The sequence below is a fragment of the Scyliorhinus torazame genome, chromosome 13, assembly GCF_047496885.1.
Source record: "Scyliorhinus torazame isolate Kashiwa2021f chromosome 13, sScyTor2.1, whole genome shotgun sequence".
Classification (NCBI taxonomy): domain Eukaryota; kingdom Metazoa; phylum Chordata; class Chondrichthyes; order Carcharhiniformes; family Scyliorhinidae; genus Scyliorhinus; species Scyliorhinus torazame.
In genome coordinates this window covers 100,561,013-100,581,976 of record NC_092719.1, presented here as the reverse complement: position 1 = coordinate 100,581,976, position 20,964 = coordinate 100,561,013, and the positions used below count along the sequence as shown (strand labels likewise).

The window sequence follows — 20,964 nt, the reverse complement described above, 5'->3', positions numbered from 1 at the left end:
CTCACATACCTCCCCATCGCTGCTCACTCACTCCCCTGTCCCCTCGCCACTCACTCCCCATCCCCTCCTCACTCTCTCCCCTGTCACCTCCCCACTCACTCCCCGTCCCCTTCTCACTCACTCCCCATCCCCCTCACTCACTCCCCCGTCCCCTCCCCACTCACTCCCTCGTCCCCTCCCCACTCACTCCCTCGTCCCCTCCTCACTCCCCGTCTCCTCCCCACTCACTCCCTCGTCCCCTCCTCACTCACTCCCCCGTCCACTACTCACTCACTCACTCCCCGTCTCCTCCTCACTCACTCCCCCGTCCACTACTCACTCACTCCCCAATCCCCTCCTCACTCACTCCCCCATCCCCTCCTCGCTCACTCCCCCGTCCCCTCTTCGCTCACCCCCCCGTCCCCTCCTCACTCACTCCCCAGTCCTCCCCTCACTCACTCCCCCGTCTCTCCTCACTTACCTCCCCATCGCTGCTCACTCACTCCCCCGTCCCCTCGCCACTCACTCCCTCGTCCCCTCCTCACTCACTCCCCATCCCCTCCTCACTCTCTCCCCTGTCACCTCCCCACTCACTCCCCCGTCCCCTCCCCACTCACTCCCCCGTCCCCTCCCCACTCACTCCCTCGTCCCCTCGCCACTCACTCCCTCGTCCCCTCCTCACTCACTCCCCATCCCCTCCTCACTCTCTCCCCTGTCACCTCCCCACTCACTCCCCCGTCCCCTCCCCACTCACTCCCCCGTCCCCTCCCCACTCACTCCCTTGTCCCCTCCTCACTCACTCCCCCGTCCCCTCCTCACTCACTGCCCCTTCGCCTCCTCACTCACTCCCCAGTCCCCTCCTCACTCACTCCAACATCCCCTCCCCACTCACTCCCTCGTCCCCTCCTCACTCACTCCCCCATCGCTCCTCACTCACTCCCCCGTCCCCTCCTCACTCACTCCCCCGTCCCCTCCTCACTCACTCCCCCATCCCCTCCTCACTCACTCCCCCGTCCCCTCCTCACTCACTCCCCCGTCCCCTCCTCACCCACTCCCCCGTCCCCTCCTCACCCACTCCCCCGTCCCCTCCTCACCCACTCCCCCGTCCCCTCCGCACTCACTCCCCCGTCCCCTCCTCACTCACTCCCCCGTCCCTTCCTCACTCACTTCCCCATCCCCTCCTCACTCACTCACCCGTCCCCTCCTCACTCATTCCCCCGTCCCCTCCTCACTCACTCCCCCGTCTCCTCCTTACTCACTCCCCCGTCCCCTCCTCACTCACTCCCCGTCCCCTTCTCACTCACTCCCCCGTCCCCTCCCCACTCACTCCCTCGTCCCCCCTCACTCACTCCCCCGTCCCCTCCTCACTCATTCCCCCGTCCCCCCTCACTCACTCCCCCGTCCCCTCCCCACTCACTCCCTCATCCCCTCCCCACTCACTCCCTCGTCCCCTCCTCACTCACTCCCCGTCTCCTCCCCACTCACTCCCTCGTCCCCTCCTCACTCACTCTCCCGTCCACTACTCACTCACTCACTCCCCGTCTCCTCCTCACTCACTCACTCCCCGTCTCCTCCTCACTCACTCCCCCGTCCACTACTCACTCACACCCCCATCCCCTCCTCACTCACTCCCCCATCCCCTCCTCGCTCACTCCCCCGTCCCCTCTTTGCTCACCCCCCCCGTCCCCTCCTCACTCACTCCCCCAGTCCCCTCCTCACTCACTCCCCCATCGCTCCTCACTCACTCCCCTGACCCCTCCTCACTCACTCCCCTGTCCCCTCCTCACTCTCTCCCCCGTCCCCTCCTTACTTACTCCCCCGTCTCCTCCTCACTCACTCACCTGTCCCCCCTCACTCACTCCCCCGTCCCCTCCTCACTCATTCCCCCGTCCCCCCTCACTCACACCCCCGTCCCCTCCCCACTCACTCCCTCGTCACCTCCCCACTCACTCCCTCGTCCCCTCCTCACTCACTCCCCGTCTCCTCCCCACTCACTCCCTCGTCCCCTCCTCACTCACTCTCCCGTCCACTACTCACTCACTCACTCCCCGTCTCCTCCTCACTCACTCACTCCCCGTCTCCTCCTCACTCACTCCCCCGTCCACTACTCACTCACTCCCCCATCCCCTCCTCACCCACTCCCCCGTCCCCTCCTCACCCACTCCCCCGTCCCCTCCTCACCCACTCCCCCGTCCCCTCCGCACTCACTCCCCCGTCCCCTCCTCACTCACTCCCCCGTCCCTTCCTCACTCACTTCCCCATCCCCTCCTCACTCACTCACCCGTCCCCTCCTCACTCATTCCCCCGTCCCCTCCTCACTCACTCCCCCGTCTCCTCCTTACTCACTCCCCCGTCCCCTCCTCACTCACTCCCCGTCCCCTCCCCACTCACTCCCTCGTCCCCCCTCACTCACTCCCCCGTCCCCTCCTCACTCATTCCCCCGTCCCCCCTCACTCACTCCCCCGTCCCCTCCTCACTCACTCCCTCGTCCCCTCCTCACTCACTCCCCGTCTCCTCCCCACTCACTCCCTCGTCCCCTCCTCACTCACTCTCCCGTCCACTACTCACTCACTCACTCCCCGTCTCCTCCTCACTCACTCACTCCCCGTCTCCTCCTCACTCACTCCCCCGTCCACTACTCACTCACTCCCCCATCCCCTCCTCACTCACTCCCCCATCCCCTCCTCGCTCACTCCCCCGTCCCCTCTTTGCTCACCCCCCCGTCCCCTCCTCACTCACTCCCCCAGTCCCCTCCTCACTCACTCCCCCATCGCTCCTCACTCACTCCCCTGACCCCTCCTCACTCACTCCCCCGTCCCCTCCTTACTTACTCCCCCGTCTCCTCCTCACTCACTCACCTGTCCTCTCCTCACTCACTACACCATCCCCTCCTCACTCACTACCCTATCGCTCCTCATTCACTCCCCCATCCCCTCATCACTCACTCCCCTGTCCTCCCCTCACTCACTCCCCCGTCCTCTCCTCACATACCTCCCCATCGCTGCTCACTCACTCCCCTGTCCCCTCGCCACTCACTCCCCATCCCCTCCTCACTCTCTCCCCTGTCACCTCCCCACTCACTCCCCCGTCCCCTCCCCACTCACTCCCCCGTCCCCTCCCCACTCACTCCCCCGTCCCCTCCCCACTCACTCCCTTGTCCCCTCCTCACTCACTCCCCCGTCCCCTCCTCACTCACTGCCCCTTCGCCTCCTCACTCACTCCCCAGTCCCCTCCTCACTCACTCCAACATCCCCTCCCCACTCACTCCCTCGTCCCCTCCCCACTCACTCCCCCTTCCCCTCCTCACTCACTCCCCCTTCCCCTCCTCACTCACCCGTCCCCTTCCCACTCACTCCCCCATCGCTCCTCACTCACTCCCCCGTCCCCTCCTCACTCACTCCCCCGTCCCCATCTCACTCACTCCCCCGTCCCCATCTCACTCACTCCCCCGTCCCCTCCTCACTCACTCCCCCATCCCCTCCTCACTCACTCCCCCGTCCCCTCCTCACTCACTCCCCCGTCCCCTCCTCACCCACTCCCCCGTCCCCTCCTCACCCACTCCCCCGTCCCCTCCTCACTCACTCCCCCGTCCCCTCCTCACTCACTCCCCCGTCCCCTCATCACTCACTCCCCGTTCCCTCCTCACTCACTCCCCCGTCCCCTCCTAATTCACTCCCCCGTCCCCTCCTCACTCACTCCCCCGTCCCCTCCTCACTCACTCCCCGTTCCCTCCTCACTCACTCCCCCGTCCACTACTCACTCACTCGCTCCCTGTCTCCTCCTCACTCACTCCCCCATCGCTCCACACTCCTTATTCGCTCCACATCCCCTTGTCAATCACACCCCATCCCCTCATTATTCCCTCCTGTCCAGTTTGCACATTCACCAATCTGGTTAGCACACACTCATTGAAAAGAACTCTTATCCCATCAAATCAATCGTTGTTGTGCCAGCAATCCTTCAATGAGGAGAACAGCATCATGATAAAGCAGTGAAGTACAATGCTGTACTTTTTAAGTAGACTCCCATTCTTCATATCTGTATTGTTGACAAGACAGTCCTTCCATTAAAAACACATGGGGTCGGGATTCTCCGCAATTGGCGCGATGTCCGACGACTGGCGCCAAAAACGGCGCGAATCAGTCCGGCATCGCGCCTCCCCATAGGTGCGGAATTCTCCGCATCTTGAGGGGCCGAGCCCTTACATTGAGGGGCTAGGCCCGCGCCGGACTGATTTCCGCCCCGCCAGCTGGCGGGAAAGGCCTTTAGTGCCCGCCAGCTGGCGCGGAAATGACTTTGCCGTGCGGCGCATGCGCGGGAGCGTCAGCGGCCGCTCACGGCATCCCCGCGCATGCGCAGTGGAGGGGGTCTCTTCCGCCTCCGCCATAATGAAGACCATGGTGAAGTCGGAAGGGAAAGGGCGGCCCCACAGCACAGGCCCGCCCGCGGATCGCCCCGCCGGTAAGAGAGGTGGTTTGATTCTCGCCGGCGGGACAGGCACTCCAGCGGCGGGACTTCGGCCCATCGCAGGCCGGAGAATCGCTGGGGGGGGGGGGGGCCCGCCAACCAGCGCGGTGCAATTCCCACCCCCGCTGAATATCCGGTGCCGGAGAATTCGGCAACCGGCGTGGGCCGGATTCACGCCAGCCCCCGGCGATTCTCCGACCCGGCGGGGAGTCGGAGAATCTCGCCCATGATTCCTATTAACAGGACGCTAATCATATTTAAATCAAAAACTGCCCTATTAAACACTGAGTGTTTGTGTAAAACAAACATCTTGCAGATAAGGTTGAGAGAGAACTCACCGACTGGGCTTTCCCACTGCCTGCAACCTCCATGTGTACACTTTGTGCTAACGTGAATCTCTGGCCTTTCACAGTGATTCTCCTCCCTCCGCTGTCAGAGAAAACAGCAGGTTACAGCAGTGAACAATAACATGTACAAATGTCCATCACAACATGATTCCTCCCCACGGCCAGTGAACAGAGGTCAGCCCTGGGGAAACTGGCAATGCCAACAAGAGATGCCTTCGTCTATGGCAATATAGCAATCGTGCCTGGGAGGTAAGTACAGAGATGACAGATATAAATGGGCCTTATTTCAGTGTTCATTGCTCTTTCTTACCTGACATAGCTGGTGTTTGGGCTGATCCCATCTATTGATGGATTCTCACGATAGCTGAAGGTCATGTTCCGGCCGATGCAATATTTCTTCTCGAACTGGACACAAATGGGAAGGGCTGACCCGGGTCCGGGCAGAGCCGGCATCACACAACTAATCCAGGTCCGTGTCCGCCTTCACACAATGGAGAACATATCAGAATCTCACTAATTCAGGGTCAACATTTCAACCAAATAAAACGAAGTTTATCTCGAACCCTAAATGGTGGAAAATGCCCAAGGCACATCATGAAGGTCAAAGAAGCTTGGTTACACCATGGAATGAGGCCTTTGTGGCTGGATCCTCCATTTCTGTGGCTGGGTGCCGGCTCGAACAGAGAATCCGCCGGCGGTTCAAGTGAAAATAATCGGCACCAACCCCTCACCGATTCCAGCAGTGGTGAGGGGCTAGCACCGGCTCCGACTGAAAGACCCGCCACCTGTGCCGAAAGCGGCTGGAGAATGGCCGCACCCCTGCCACGCATGCGCACGGCTGACGACCTGCACCGGTCGCGCCGTACAACATGGCGCCGGCCGTGCGCGGACCCAACCCGCCATCCTCGACCCACAATGGGGGAGTCGATGGTGGAGGTGTTCTGAAATTGGAGGGTCTCTGGTGGAGGTCTCTCTTATGGGGTCTCTAGTCAGGGTCTTTGTAATGAGGGTCTCTGGTTGAGGGCTCTGAAATGAGGGGATCTCTGGCGGGGGTCTCTGTAATGGGTAATTTTCTGATGGGGTCGCTGTAATGGGGGGGTTCTGGTGGGGTGAGGTGGGCAGGTGTTGCATTGTGGGAGAGAGGGTGTCCTCTGATGGACTTTGAGGCCGTTCCTTTAAAGAATTATCCCCTTGGCCCACCGCGAGGTCCACCGTGCCAAGTCTACGTCGGAAAATATCTGCACTAATTCCCACCTACGTGAATCCCGACCAGGAACATCGGAGATTCACGTGGACTTGGAGAATCTGGTGCCCAGCTTATTTGACCTATTTACATCCTCCCTCTGGCGCGGCTTGCGGACATCGATGCGGTCGCCAGCGGGGACTGGAGCATCGGAACAGGATTGGTGCCGTTTTTGACAATGCTGGATTCTCTGCTGCATCGGGAATTCCCCCATTGGGCTGTGGCGAACCCAGCCCATTATATAATATACATTGTTGATGTTGTTGAGAGCGACAACGCCACATCTTGAACAGGTACCATCAGACTTCTTGAAAATAGAAATATATATAAAAACTGTCTTCAGGGCCACACCAATCGCTATCATCCATTTTGAATTCCACATGCTCTTTTGCACAATGAGGCGAGATATGAACACAATGCTGATGTTTGAATGTCTTACTTTAGATCGGTACAGTCCTTGGAGCCATTGATGGTAACGCTCACAACAGTGCCAATGTGTAAGTTGGTACCATTGATGGTAACTTTGGTTCCTCCAGCTCTGGGCCCTCGATCTGGGTTTATCATGTAGACTTCAGGAAGCTGTTCAGGATAAAGACAAACAGAACTCGAAGCTAGAATCATCATAGAATCCCTACAGTGCAGAGGAATGCCATTCAGCCCATCTAGTCTGCACCAACCCTCTAAAAGAGAACCCTACCCTACTCCCCCGCTTTATCCGCGTAACCCCACCTAACCTGCACATCTTTGGACTGTGGGAGGAAACCAGAGTGTCCGGGGAAAACCCCGCAGACACGGGGAGAACATGCAAACTTCACACAGACCAAGGCCGGAATCGAACCCGGGTCCCTGCCGCTGTGAGGGTAAAATCTGTGAGAGTGATACCTGGGGCAATCTCTTTACATCCAGTTAAATCCATACTGCAGCCAACAAATCTGCAGATTGTTCTTGATAAATTATAGACAGTGTGAAGTTAGGAATATCCTCATTGAGGTCTCCCAGATTACAAACTTCAACTCCAATGTGAATAATAATGTGCATGGGTCTGTGAGATAGTACTGCTGCACATCCCAAAGGTCATTCTCCACCCCCACCCCAATGTCCATTCCCCACGTACATCCCAATCTGACATTCCCCACCCCAACACTCACACCAATACCCATTCTCCATTCCTGTTTGTCACACTGATTGGGTTTCTATTTAGCTTTGAACACAAGCTCAAATGCTGAGGCCATGACTGTGACATTGTGTGAAATGTTCCCTGCCAGCTGGCTCCTTGTCGAACACCCACACACAAAGCCATAAGCTCAACAGCTTCCACGATCACAGATCCCCCCAGATAGCTTACAATGCAAAGGCGATGAAACAATTCCTTTTACAAAGCTGGTATAAAACAGAATTATCCACATCTCAATATCCAGTTGTTTCCTGTTGTATCCTGGGTTATTGTAGAATTTACACAGAACACTCCCTCCCTTTGTCAATGTTCCAGTATGTTCTATGTTTTGATTCAGACTCCCGGAACAGACCACACCTGGCCGGAAGAGTCCCAGAAACCGAGAGTCCATATTTAGCTACGCTCACATCCCAGAGGATAAGACTCTAATCATGGAGGTACACAAACAACAAAAAATGATATTTCAGCATCTAATGCCCAGCTTCATTTCAATAACTTGTTCAAAGAATTAACGTGAACTAGAGACAGTTTCAGAATCAACAATAAGTTCAAATCACATCAAGTTTCAAATAGAAATTCAGACCTGAGTTACAGACTGGAATCTAATCAGGGCTTTTGCCTGTTTATAAATAGAATAATAGATACCTGGGAGTGTGTTACAGACCGGACTCTAATTAAAGTGTTCGAGGTGGTTTATATATAGAATAACAGATACCCGGAAGCGAGTCACAGACAGGAATCTAATCGAGGGGTTCGGGATGATTTATATATAGAATAACAGACACCCAGGAGTGAGGTACAAAGTGGAATCTAATGGAGGGATACAGGGCGGCTTACATATAGAATACAGATGCCTGGGAGTGAGTTACAGACAGAGGGCGAAATTCTCCGGAAACGGTGCGATGTCCGCCGACTGGCGCCCCAAACGGCGCAAATCAGAATGGGCATCGGCCGCCCCAAAGGTGCGGAATGCTCCACATCTTTGGGGGCCGAGCCCCAACCTTAAGGGGCTAGGTCGGCGCCGGACGAATTTCTGCCCCGCCAACTGGCGGAAAAGGCCTTTGGTGCCCCGCCAGCTGGCGCGGAAATGACATCTCCGGAGTCTCTTCTGCCTCCGCCATGGTGGAGACCACGGCACAGGCCCGCCTGCGGATCGGTGGGCCCCGATCGCGGGCCAGGCCACAGTGGGGGCACCCCCGGGGCCAGATCACCCCCCAGGAACCCGGAGCCCGCCCGTGCCGCCTTGTCCCGCCGGTAAGGTAGGTGGTTTAATCTACGCCGGCGGGACAGGCATTTTAGCGGCGGGACTTCAGCCCATCCGGGCTGGAGAATCGCGCGGGGGGGCCCGCCAACCAGCGCGGCGCGATTCCCGCCCCCGCCGAACCTCCGGTGCCGGAGACTTCGGCAACTGGCGGGGGCGGGATTCACGCCAGCCCCCGGCGATTCTCCGACCCGGCGGGGGTTCGGAGAATCTCGCCCAGGAATCTAATCAAGGGGTTTGGGTGATTTAAATATAGAATAATAGATTCCTGGGAGTGAGTTACCGACTGGAATATAAATCATGGGGTTCAAGGTGGTTTATATATAGAATAACAGATACCTAGGAGTGAATTACAGACTGGAAACTAATCGAAGGGCTTGGGGTGGTTTATATATAGAATAATAGATATCCGGGAGTGAGTTACAGACTGGAATCTAATCGAGGGGATCGGGGTGGTTTATATATAGAATAATAGATATCCGGGAGTGAGTTACAGACTGGAATCTAATCGAGAGGTTCGGGGTGGTTTACATATAGAATAACAGATACCTGGGAATGAGTTACAGACTGGAATCTAATCGAGAGGTTCGGGGTGGTTTACATATAGAATAACAGATACCTGGGAGTGAGTTACAGACTGGAATCTAATCCAACGTTTTGGGGTGGTTTATATATAGAATAACAGATACACGGAGTGAGTTACAGACTGGAATCTAATCGAGGGTAAAAGCAAATTCCTGCAGATGCTGGAATCTGAAACCAAAAAGAAAATGCTGGAAAATCTCAGCGGGTCTGGCAGCTCTGTGGGGAGAGAAAAGAGCTAACGTTTCGAGTCCAGATGACCCTTTGTCAAAGCTAACAGAGAAATTGGGAAATATTTATACTGTGGAGTGAGAATGAAAGATGAGTCACAACCACAGAAACCCAGGGAAACCGGGGATCTAATTGAGGGGTTCACTTGTTTTTCTACGTTTTCTTCATATTTTAACATCCCCTTATTTGAATTATATTTTGAATTCAGGTTTTTGTGTAAGAAATGTGTAAAGAATTACTTTAGTATTACTGGGAAATCTTTATATGTTGTAAATATTATATTTGTTCCCTTGGTGGAACATTCTAGAACCAGGGGACATAGATTCAAAAGTGGCAGGTGTAGAAGGGACATGAGGAAGAGCTTTTTTACGCAGAGGTTAGTGGGTGTCTGGAATTCGCTGCCCGAGTTGGTGGTGGAGGCAGAGACTGTAAGCTCTTTTAAAACGTACCTGGATCTGCACCTTAAGTGCTGTAAGCTGCAGGGTCATGGACTGGGTGCAGGAAGGTGGAATTAGAAAGGGCAACTGGGCTTCCTCGGGCTGGCATTATCAAGATGGGCTGAATGGCCTCCTTCTGTGCTGTAACTTTTCTATTATTCTATTCTTATATTGTATATATTGGTTCATTCAGCTTAAAATAAATGTGAGCTCTAAGCAGTGAGAATGAATCATCCTGATTAACTGGCACATTATCAATTGTCACTGAAGTGCATCCTGTGACTGCTGTGAAACACTTGGCACTTCCTGATAGAATGGAACATCTTTAATGCTAACCTTCTTCCCTTCAAAACATGTTTTACCCTTAACTGAACTTCAATGTTTTGAACTAACTTCTCATAAGTCCTGCATTCTCTCTCACTCTGTGATATAATTGATGGTTTTCCTGACTCCGATCATTATCTCCACAGAAACGTCCTCCTTTAAAAGTATCCCGAATTCTCCGTCCTGCCTGCCTCTCATCAATCCATCCTCCATGGCTCTCTTCCATCCTCTCTCCTGTTAGCCTGTGACTTATTCTCCCTAGTCCCTCACCTCCTGTGTCTGTTGTCTCTCTCTCTCTACTGTTAGTAGATTGTAGTTTCGTCGGGCCGTATGGTCGGCACGGGCTTGGAGGGCCGAAGGGCCTGTTCCTGTGCTGTACATTTCTTTGTTCTTTGTTTGTTCTTTGTTATTATTTTACTCTGCCTGTCACCGTTTAGCTCCTCTCTACGGGGTGATTATCCAATATGGAGCCCAAGTATTCGTGCCGCCGTGAACTCCGTCGCGTTTCACGACGGCGCGGACCGGGCCCGGGTACACCGCTCCAGCCTCCTTTTGCGGCGCCAAATGGGCGGCGTGCCAACCTGCGCATACCGGCCCCGACTCAACATGGGGTCGGTGTTCAGCGGCCGGCCGCGCCAGAAAGTAGGCCCGGGGGGGGGCGCCGATTGGAGGCCCCCCCCCAGCGCGGGGATCGGAGAATTGCCCCCGACATTTCAAATTCACGCCTGGGGATCAATCTTATTTTTCTTTATTCAGGATTCCAAAGATCCTTAGCCTTTCTGTGCCCATTTGTGAACCTGCCCAGACATTACTCTCCCAAATCAGCAATGTGTGTTTGTGTATTCTTACCCATCTTAACGCTAACATTTACATTCTGGCCCAGCATCATTATCCAGTGATGGGGCGTCAGTCACAGCTAATTTTTCTGCAGCTATATATCACTGATCTTTGCTTTGACTGTGGTCTCAGGTAAACCAATGAGATGGCGCTCGTCCTTTTCAACAATACGTAATGCCTACTTTTTCTAATACTGGATATCAAAATCTGTACAAGTTACAGGAGAGCTTGCTGCTGTTTAAGGGGATACCAATGCTGGTACTTACCAGGAATGAGAATCTCTGGTTGGAATGCCCTTCCTCCTGCACGCTCACTCTCACTGAACCTGTCAACTCTCCATCAGCCGGGCTGGTGCGGCACACAATCCTGCAAAAATACAATCATTCAGCAAACAGGAATATCAACACTTCTCACAGCCCCTCCCTGTCCCCTCCCCTATCCCTCACAGCCCGTCCTCCTCGACCCCTCCCTGTCCCCTCCCCTATCCCTCACAGCCTGTCCTCCTCAACCCCTCCCTGTCCCCTCCCCTATCCCTCACAGCCCGTCCCCCTCAACCCCTCCGTCCCCTCCCCTATCCCTCACAGCCTGTCCCCCTCAACCCCTCCCTGTCCCCTCCCCTATCCCTCACAGCCTGTCCTCCTCAACCCCTCCCTGTCCCCTCCCCTATCCCTCACAGCCCGTCCTCCTCAACCCCTCCCTGTCCCCTCCCCTATCCCTCACAGCCCGTCCTCCTCAACCCCTCCCTGTCCCCTCCCCTATCCCTCACAGCCTGTCCCCCTCAACCCCTCCCTGTCCCCTCCCCTATCCCTCACAGCCTGTCCTCCTCAACACCTCCGTCCCCTCCACTATCCCTCACAGACTGTCCCCCTCAACCCCTCCGTCCCCTCCCCTATCCCTCACAGCCCGTCCTCCTCAACCCCTCCCTGTCCCCTCCCCTATCCCTCACAGCCCGTCCTCCTCAACCCCTCCCTGTCCCCTCCCCTATCCCTCACAGCCCGTCCCCCTCAACCCCTCCCTGTCCCCTCCCCTATCCCTCACAGCCCGTCCTCCTCAACACCTCCGTCCCCTCCACTATCCCTCACAGACTGTCCCCCTCAACCCCTCCCTGTCCCCTCCCCTATCCCTCACAGCCCGTCCTCCTCAACCCCACCCCGTCCCCTCCCCTATCCCTCACAGCCCGTCCTCCTCAACCCCTCCCTGTCCCCTCCACTATCCCTCACAGCTCGTCCCCTCAACCCCTCCCTGTCCCCTCCCCTATCCCTCACAGCTCGTCCCCTCAACCCCTCCGTCCCCTACCCTATCCCTCACAGCCCGTCCTCCTCAACCCCTCCGTCCCCTCCCCTATCCCTCACAGCCCGTCCCCCTCAACCCCACCCCGTCCCCTCCCCTATCCCTCACAGCCCGTCCTCCTCAACCTCTCCCTGTCCCCTCCCCTATCCCTCACAGCCCGTCCTCCTCAACCTCTCCCTGTCCCCTCCCCTATCCCTCACAGTTCGTCCCCCTCAACCCCTCCCTGTCCCCTCCCCTATCCCTCACAGCCCGTCCCCCTCAACCCCTCCATCCCCTCCCCTATCCCTCACAGTTCGTCCCCCTCAACCCCTCCGTCCCCTCCCCTATCCCTCACAGCCCGTCCCCCTCAACCTCTCCCTGTCCCCTCCCCTATCCCTCACAGCCTGTCCCCCTCAACCCCTCCCTGTCCCCTCCCCTATCCCTCACAGCCTGTCCCCCTCAACCCCTCCCTGTCCCCTCCCCTATCCCTCACAGCCCGTCCTCCTCAACCCCTCCCTGTTCCCTCCCCTATCCCTCACAGCCCGTCCTCCTCAACCCCTCCCTGTCCCCTCCCCTATCCCTCACAGCCTGTCCCCCTCAACCCCTCCCTGTCCCCTCCCCTATCCCTCACAGCCCGTCCTCCTCAACCCCTCCCTGTTCCCTCCCCTATCCTTCACAGCTTGTCCTCCTCAACCCCTCCCTGTCCCCTCCCCTATCCCTCACAGCCCGTCCTCCTCAACCCCTCCCTGTCCCCTCCCCTATCCCTCACAGCCTGTCCCCCTCAACCCCTCCCTGTCCCCTCCCCTATCCCTCACAGCCTGTCCTCCTCAACCCCTCCCTGTCCCCTCCCCTATCCCTCACAGCCTGTCCCCTTCAACCCCTCCGTCCCCTCCCCTATCCCTCACAGCCTGTCCCCCTCAACCCCTCGCTGTCCCCTCCCCTATCCCTCACAGCCCGTCCTCCTCAACCCCTCCGTCCCCTCCCCATCCCTCACAGCCCGTCCTCCTCAACCCCACCGTCCCCTCCCCTATCCCTCACAGCCCGTCCTCCTCAACCCCTCGCTGTCCCCTCCCCTATCCCTCACAGCCCGTCCTCCTCAACCCCTCCGTCCCCTCCCCATCCCTCACAGCCCGTCCTCCTCAACCCCACCGTCCCCTCCCCTATCCCTCACAGCCCGTCCTCCTCAACCCCTCCGTCCCCTCCCCTATCCCTCACAGCCCGTCCTCCTCAACCCCACCGTCCCCTCCCCTATCCCTCACAGCCCGTCCTCCTCAACCCCACCGTCCCCTCCCCTATCCCTCACAGCCCGTCCTCCTCAACCCCTCCCTGTCCCCTCCCCTATCCCTCACAGCCCGTCCTCCTCAACCCCTCCCTGTCCCCTCCCCTATCCCTCACAGCTTGTCCTCCTCAACCTCTCCCTGTCCCCTCCCCTATCCCTCACAGTTCGTCCTCCTCAACCCCTCCCTGTCCCCTCCCCTATCCCTCACAGCTTGTCCTCCTCAACCTCTCCCTGTCCCCTCCCCTATCCCTCACAGCCCGTCCCCCTCAACCCCTCCCTGTCCCCTCCCCTATCCCTCACAGCCCGTCCTCCTCAACCTCTCCCTGTCCCCTCCCCTATCCCTCACAGTTCGTCCTCCTCAACCCCTCCCTGTTCCCTCCCCTATCCCTCACAGCTTGTCCTCCTCAACCCCTCCCTGTCCCCTCCCCTATCCCTCACAGCCCGTCCCCCTCAACCCCTCCCTGTCCCCTCCCCTATCCCTCACAGCCCGTCCTCCTCAACCCCTCCCTGTCCCCTCCCCTATCCCTCACAGCCCGTCCCCCTCAACCCCTCCCTGTCCCCTCCCCTATCCCTCACAGCCCGTCCTCCTCAACCCCTCCGTCCCCTCCCCTATCCCTCACAGACTGTCCCCCTCAACCCCTCCCTGTCCCCTCCCCTATCCCTCACAGACTGTCCCCCTCAACCCCTCCCTGTCCCCTCCCCTATCCCTCACAGCCCGTCCTCCTCAACCCCTCCCTGTCCCCTCCCCTATCCCTCACAGACTGTCCCCCTCAACCCCTCCCTGTCCCCTCCCCTATCCCTCACAGCCCGTCCTCCTCAACCCCTCCCTGTCCCCTCCCCTATCCCTCACAGCCCGTCCTCCTCAACCCCTCCCTGTCCCCTCCCCTATCCCTCACAGCCCGTCCTCCTGAACCCCACCCTGTCCCCTCCCCTATCCCTCACAGCCCGTCCTCCTCAACCCCTCCCTGTCCCCTCCCCTATCCCTCACAGCCCGTCCTCCTCAACCCCTCCCTGTCCCCTCCCCTATCCCTCACAGCCCGTCCTCCTCAACCCCACCCTGTCCCCTCCCCTATCCCTCACAGCTCGTCCCCTCAACCCCACCCTGTCCCCTCCCCTATCCCTCACAGCCCGTCCTCCTCAACCCCGCCGTCCCCTCCCCTATCCCTCACAGCTCGTCCTCCTCAACCCCTCGCTGTCCCCTTCCCTATCCCTCACAGCTCGTCCCCTCAACCCCACCCTGTCCCCTCCCCTATCCCTCACAGCCCGTCCTCCTCAACCCCTCCGTCCCCTCCCTAATCCCTCACAACCCGTCCTCCTCAACACCTCGCTGTCCCCTCCCCTATCCCTCACAGCCCGTCCTCCTCAACCCCTCGCTGTCCCCTCCCCTATCCCTCACAGCTCGTCCCCTCAACCCCACCCCGTCCCCTCCCCTATCCCTCACAGCTCGTCCTCCTCAACCCCACCCCGTCCCCTCCCCTATCCCTCACAGCTCGTCCTCCTCAACCCCTCCCTGTCCCCTCCCCTATCCCTCACAACCTCTCCCCAGCACCGTCAACTTCACTGTCTGCACCCGCCCTGCCAGTGGCAGGAGCAGCACATCCCACCTTCATCTGCTCCACCGGCTGAGCCAGGTTCAACCTGTGCAGCTCCACGCAGCCCCCCATCACCAGATATCTAAAGCTTGCCGCCAACACCCTTAATCAGCAATTCTCCTAATCTCCTCTCCTGCTCCCTAATCTCAATCGGGAAAACCTTGCTCCTTCCCATATTCAACTTGTGCTCCGAAAACCGGCCAAATTCCTCTAAAGTCCCCATGATGCCTCCGATACTGCCCAACGGGTCTGAAATTACAGCAACAGGTTGCCCGCATACAATGAGACCCTGTGCCCGACCCCCCGCTCAATCCCTCTCCAGTCCCTCGACGCCCATTGCCAGCGCCTGTATCGCCAAGGCGAAGAGCAACGGGGAGAGCGGGCACCCCCGCCTCATCCCTCGACGCAGCCCGAAATCCCCAAACTCATTTGGTTCATCTACACACTTGCGACTAGTGCTTTGTACAGCAACCGGACCCAGTCCACCAACCCTTGTCTGAACCCGAACCGCCCCAACACCTCCAGCAGATACTCCAACTCTACCCCGTCAAACGCCTTCTCAGCGTCCATCGCCACCACTACCTCCACCTCGTGCCCCTCCGGAGGCATCTTGATTACATTAAGCAGCCTCCTCACATTCACCATCAACTGCCTCCCTTTCACAAAACCCTGTTTGATCCTCGCCTATCACCCCGGGACACAGTCCTTGATTTGCGAGGCCAGCATCTTCGGCAACAGCATTCAGTAACGATATTGGGCAGTACGATACACACTGCTCCGGGTCCTGAACATTCTTTATAACAGGGATATGGAAGCCTGCTACAGTGTAGGGGGAGTTCCCCCTTCTCCCTTGCCTCATGAAACACCCTCACCAGCTGCGCCCCCGCTCCCTCCCCCCTCCCAGTCCACTCACAGAACCACCCAGTGCGGGATGTGGTCCGAATCACCTCCTCAATCCCCTCCCCAATCCCCTCACAGCCCCCGTTCCCTCCCAGCCCCTCCCCAATTCCCTCACAGCCCCTCCCCAATCCCCTCACAGCCCCTCCCCAATCCCCTCACAGCCCCCGTTCCCTCCCAGCCCCTCCCCAATCCCCTCCCAACCCCTCCCCAATCCCCTCCCAACCCCTCACCAATCCCCTCACAGCGCCTCCCCAATCCCCTCATAGCGCCTCCCCAATCCCCACGCTGCAGTGAGGAGGTGTAAAATGAAGAAACAACAGTCAGTTTTACTTACTGTTCTGATACGATGTAATTCTCCTGCACAGGTGTACATGATATTTCACCAATGTGAACACCATCAACTATGTCACTGAACCTGCGACCCAAGTTCCTGCCTCGTATTATGAGGAGGGTCCCTCCATCTACAGGACCACTCAGCGGCTCGATCTGAAAGATACATCCCCTTCAGTCAACTGCCTCCCATTTCACACAGCTTCATTTAACCAGAGACAGCTGAAAGCGCCTAATAATTTGAAATGTGTTCCTGGGATGTGGTTAGTCCAGCATTTATTGTCCATCCCTAATTGCCCTTGGGAAGGTGGTGGTGAGTTGCATTCTTGAACCGCTGCAGTCCATGTGGTGTAGGTACCATCACTGTGCTGTCAGGGAGGAAATTTTAGGATTTTGTGCCAGTGTCAGAGAAGGAATGGTGAATGACCTGGTGGCAAACCTCCAGGTGGCGGGGTTCCCAGGTATCTGCTGCTCTTGTCCTTCTAGACAGTAGTGGATATGGGTTTGGAAGGTGCTGCCTAAGGAGCCTTGATGAGTTACTGCAGTGCATCTTGTAGATTGTACACATGCTGCCACTGTTAGTCGGTGGTAGAGGAATTGAACGTTTGTGGAAGGGGGAGCAATCAAGCGGGCTGCTTTGTGCTGAATGGTGTTGAGCTGCTTGAGTGTTGTTGGAGCTGCACTCATCCAGTGGAGAGTATTCCATTACACTCCTAACTTGTGTCTTGTAGATGGTTGATAGGCTTTGGGGGGTGTCAGTAATGTGTTGGGTAGGCTGGGTCGATGTGGACTGCACTTGATGCAGTGTAGCGAGAGACAGACCTCCAACACTTGATAAGATGCAACACGATTTTATTTAACATCTAAACTATTAGACATGTTCAACTGTGGGTTGACACTATGCTGACTTGACTGGAGACCTGATACTAGCCTAACCAGACTTACTCGCTACCACATGGTGTTTGCACTGGCCAGCTCACTAACTCTGACTGTCTCAGAGGCTGGGTCCCAAGACCATGGAAAAACTGGTGCCCTCTGGCTTTATAGTGGTCGTGTCCTGTCTGGTGATTGGCTGCTCTGTTCTGTGTGCTTACTGGTCATCCTGTGTGTCAATCACTGCCTGTCTGCACTCCATTGTATACATAGATGTATATTATGACATCTCCCCCTTTTTTTGTTTGTTCTGTATTGTGTGTGTTGAGGTAATAAATATTAAGGTGCATGTGCGTGTGGAGGTGAATATGTGCGTGACTATATACAGAATGTGCTAAAATGACCTTGTGTACACAGGAAGGTGTCGCGAGTGCAGATATAGGGCAGATGAAACAGAGGTCAAAACGATAAGGTAACACAGTGGTGCAAAAGTTCAGTCTATAAGTTTAGTCTCTGCGGCGGGCGACAAAATCTGGTTGACTGCCTCAAGGGTGGATCAGAGGCCGCCTGCACTTGGATAGGCGGGACCGCCGCCAATGCGGTGGTCGCAGAGATCGGCAGGATTGCTGGTAGATCGGTGGCCTCGTGGTAGGGCACGTCCGGAGGCAAGACTTAGGATGCATCGGATGGAGAGGAAAACTGCAGGGAATGGGCACAATGGAAATATGGAGCTTGTTCAAGGAACAGCTACTGCGTGTCCTTGATAAATATGTACCTGTCAGGCAGGGAGGAAGTGGTCGAGCAAGGGAACCGTGGTTTACTAAAGGAGTCGAAACACTTGTCAAGAGGAAGAAGGAGGCTTATGTAAAGATGAGACATGAAGGTTCAGTAAGGGCGCTCGAGAGTTACAAGTTAGCTAGGAAGGACCTAAAGAGAGAGCTAAGAAGAGCCAGAAGGGGACATGAGAAGTCTTTGGCAGGTAGGATCAAGGATAACCCTAAAGCTTTCTATAGATATGTCAGGAATAAAAGAATGACTAGGGTAAGAGTCGGGCCAGTCAAGGACAGTAGCGGGAAGTTGTGCTTGGAGTCCGAGGAGATAGGACAAGTGCTAAATGAATATTTTTTGTCAGTATTCACACAGGAAAAAGATAATGTTGTCGAGCAGAATACTGAGATTCAGGCTACTAGACTAGAAGGGCTTGAGGTTCATAAGGAGGAGGTGTTAGCATTTCTGGAAAGTGTGAGAATTGATAAGTCCCCTGGGCCGGATGGGATTTATCCTAGGATTCTCTGGGAAGCTAGGGAGGAGATTGCTGAGCCTTTGGCTTTGATCTTTAAAGTCATCTTTGTCTATATGAATAGTGCCAGAAGACTGGAGGATAGCAAATGTTGTCCCCTTGTTCAAGAAGGGAAGTAGAGACAACCCCGGTAACTATAGACCAGTGAGCCTTACTTCTGTTGTAGCCAAAATCTTGGAAAGGTTTATAAGAGATAGGATGTATAATCATCGGGAAAGGAATAATTTGATTAGAGATAGTCAACACGGTTTTGTGAAGGATAGGTCATGCCTCACAAACCTTTTTGAGTTCTTTGAGAAGGTGATCAAACAGGTGGATGAGGGTAAAGCAGTTGATGTGGTGTATATGGATTTCAGTAAAGCGTTTGATAAGGTTCCCCACGGTAGGCTACTGCAGAAAATACGGAAGCATGGGATTCAGGGTGATTTAGCAGTTTGGATCAGAGATTGGCTAGCTGGAAGAAGACAGAGGGTGGTGGTTGATGGGAAATGTTCAGACTGGAGTCCAGTTACTAGTGGTGTACCACAAGGATCTGTTTTGGGGCCACTGCTGTTTATAATTTTTATAAATGACCTAGAGGAAGGCGCAGAAGGGTGGGTGAGTAAATGTGCAGACGACACTAAAGTCGGTGGAGTTGTGGACAGTGCGGAAGGATGTTACAAGTTACAGAGGGACATAGATAAGCTGCAGCGCTGAGCTGAGAGGTGGCAAATGGAGTTTAATGCAGAAAAGTGTGAGGTGATTCATTTTGGAAGAAATAACAGGAAGACAGAGTACTGGGCTAATGGTAAGATTCTTGGCAGTGTGGATGAGCAGAGAGATCTTGGTGTCCATGTACATAGATCCCTGAAAGTTGCCACCCAGGTTGAGAGGGTTGTTAAGAAGGCGTACGGTGTGTTAGCTTTTATTGGCAGAGGGATTGAGTTTCGGCGCCATGAGGTCATGTTGCAGCTGTACAAAACTCTGGTGCGGCCACATTTGGAGTATTGCGTGCAATTCTGGTCACCGCATTATAGGAAGGATGTGGAAGTATTGGAAAGGGTGCAGAGGAGATTTACCAGAATGTTGCCTGGTATGGAGGGAAGATCTTAAGAGGAAAGGCTGAGGGACTTGAGGCTGTTTTCGTTAGAGAGAAGAACGTTAAGAGGTGACTTAATTGAGGCATACAAGATGATCAGAGGATTGGATAGGTTGGACAGTGAGAGCCTTTTTCCTCGGATGGTGATGTCTAGCACGAGGGGACATAGCTTTAAATTGAGGAGAGATAGATACAGGACAGATGTCAGAGGTAGGTTCTTTACTCAGAGAGTAGTAAATGCGTGGAATGGCCTGCCTGCAACAGTAGTGGACTCGCCAACATTAAGGGCATTCAAATGGTCACTGGATAGACATATGGACGATAAGGGAATAGTGTAGATGGGCTTTAGAGTGGTTTCACAGGTCGGCGCAACATCGAGGGCCGAAGGGCGTGTACTGCGCTGTAATGTTCTATGTTCTATGTTCTATGAAGCATTGTGTGATGCGGGACATCATGGTTAGGTGGCGGGCGTGGAACTCTGCGCAGCGCCCATCTGTTGCGTTGTAGGAAGGAGCCATCAACCACGCGGAGGAGGAACGATCTCGGGCCACTTTCTTGACCACCACAGCTGTGGCGGACCAACCGCCGTCAGGCAACTGCACATGAACACAATCAGTTGGGACCAGCTCGGTGAGATCCGTGGCATGAGCGTCGTATGCGGATTTCTGTTGGGCCCGAGACTGCTGCATCTTTTGTATGACCGTGAGGTGGTCAAGGTCTGGAACATGGATGGCTGGAACCGTGGTTCGCAGAGTGCGATTCATGAGCATCTGCGCGGACAACCCAGTGGACAGCGGGATGCTCTGTATGCCAGCAGCGCCAGGTCGAAGTCGGAGCCTGAGTCTGCAGCCTTGCATAGTAATCTCTTGACGATATGGACCCCTTTTTCAGCCTTCCCGTTTGACTGTGGGTAGTGGGGGCTGGAGGTTACGTGTCGAAAGTTGTATAGCCGGGCAAAATCCAACCATTCCTGGCTGTAAAAACAGGGACCGTTGTCACTCATCACCGTGAGCGGTATCCCACGCCTGGCAAACGTTTCTTTGCATGATTTAATCACCGCCTTCGACGTGAGGTCGGACAGTTTCACCACTTCAGGGTAATTGGAGAAGTAGTCGACCAGGAGGACATAGTCATGCCCCTTGGCGTGGAAAAGGTCGACACCGACTTTGGACCATGGGGAGGTCACTATCTCATGTTGCTGCAGAGTTTCTTTGGGTTGAGCTGGCTGAAATTTCTGACATGTGGGGCAGTTGAGGACCGTGTTGGCAACGTCCTGGCTGATGCCCGGCCAATAGACTGCCTCTCGAGCTCTGCGTCAACATTTCTCGACCCCCAGGTGGCCCTCATGGAGTTGGCCGAGCACCATAGCTCGCATGCTCTGTGGAATCACAATCCTATCGAGCTTCATGAGGATGCCATCCACCACCGTCAGGTCATCCTTGACGTTGTAAAACTGGGGAC

At 55.9% G+C, this 20,964-nt stretch overlaps 1 protein-coding gene across 1 annotated transcript in view; it reads right to left on the bottom strand.

The window, feature by feature from the left end:
• The window catches only part of plxnd1 (plexin D1), a 599,181-nt gene that overhangs the window by 275,112 nt on the left and 303,105 nt on the right, over positions 1–20,964 (bottom strand). Inside the window, exons 13-17 of the mRNA XM_072471999.1 lie at positions 16,257–16,408; positions 11,149–11,248; positions 6,476–6,615; positions 5,104–5,274; positions 4,785–4,875 (exon numbers count right to left, since the gene is read on the bottom strand). Of these exons, the coding sequence (XP_072328100.1) occupies positions 4,785–4,875; positions 5,104–5,274; positions 6,476–6,615; positions 11,149–11,248; positions 16,257–16,408 (654 nt within the window). The remainder of the gene's footprint in view (positions 1–4,784; positions 4,876–5,103; positions 5,275–6,475; positions 6,616–11,148; positions 11,249–16,256; positions 16,409–20,964) is intronic.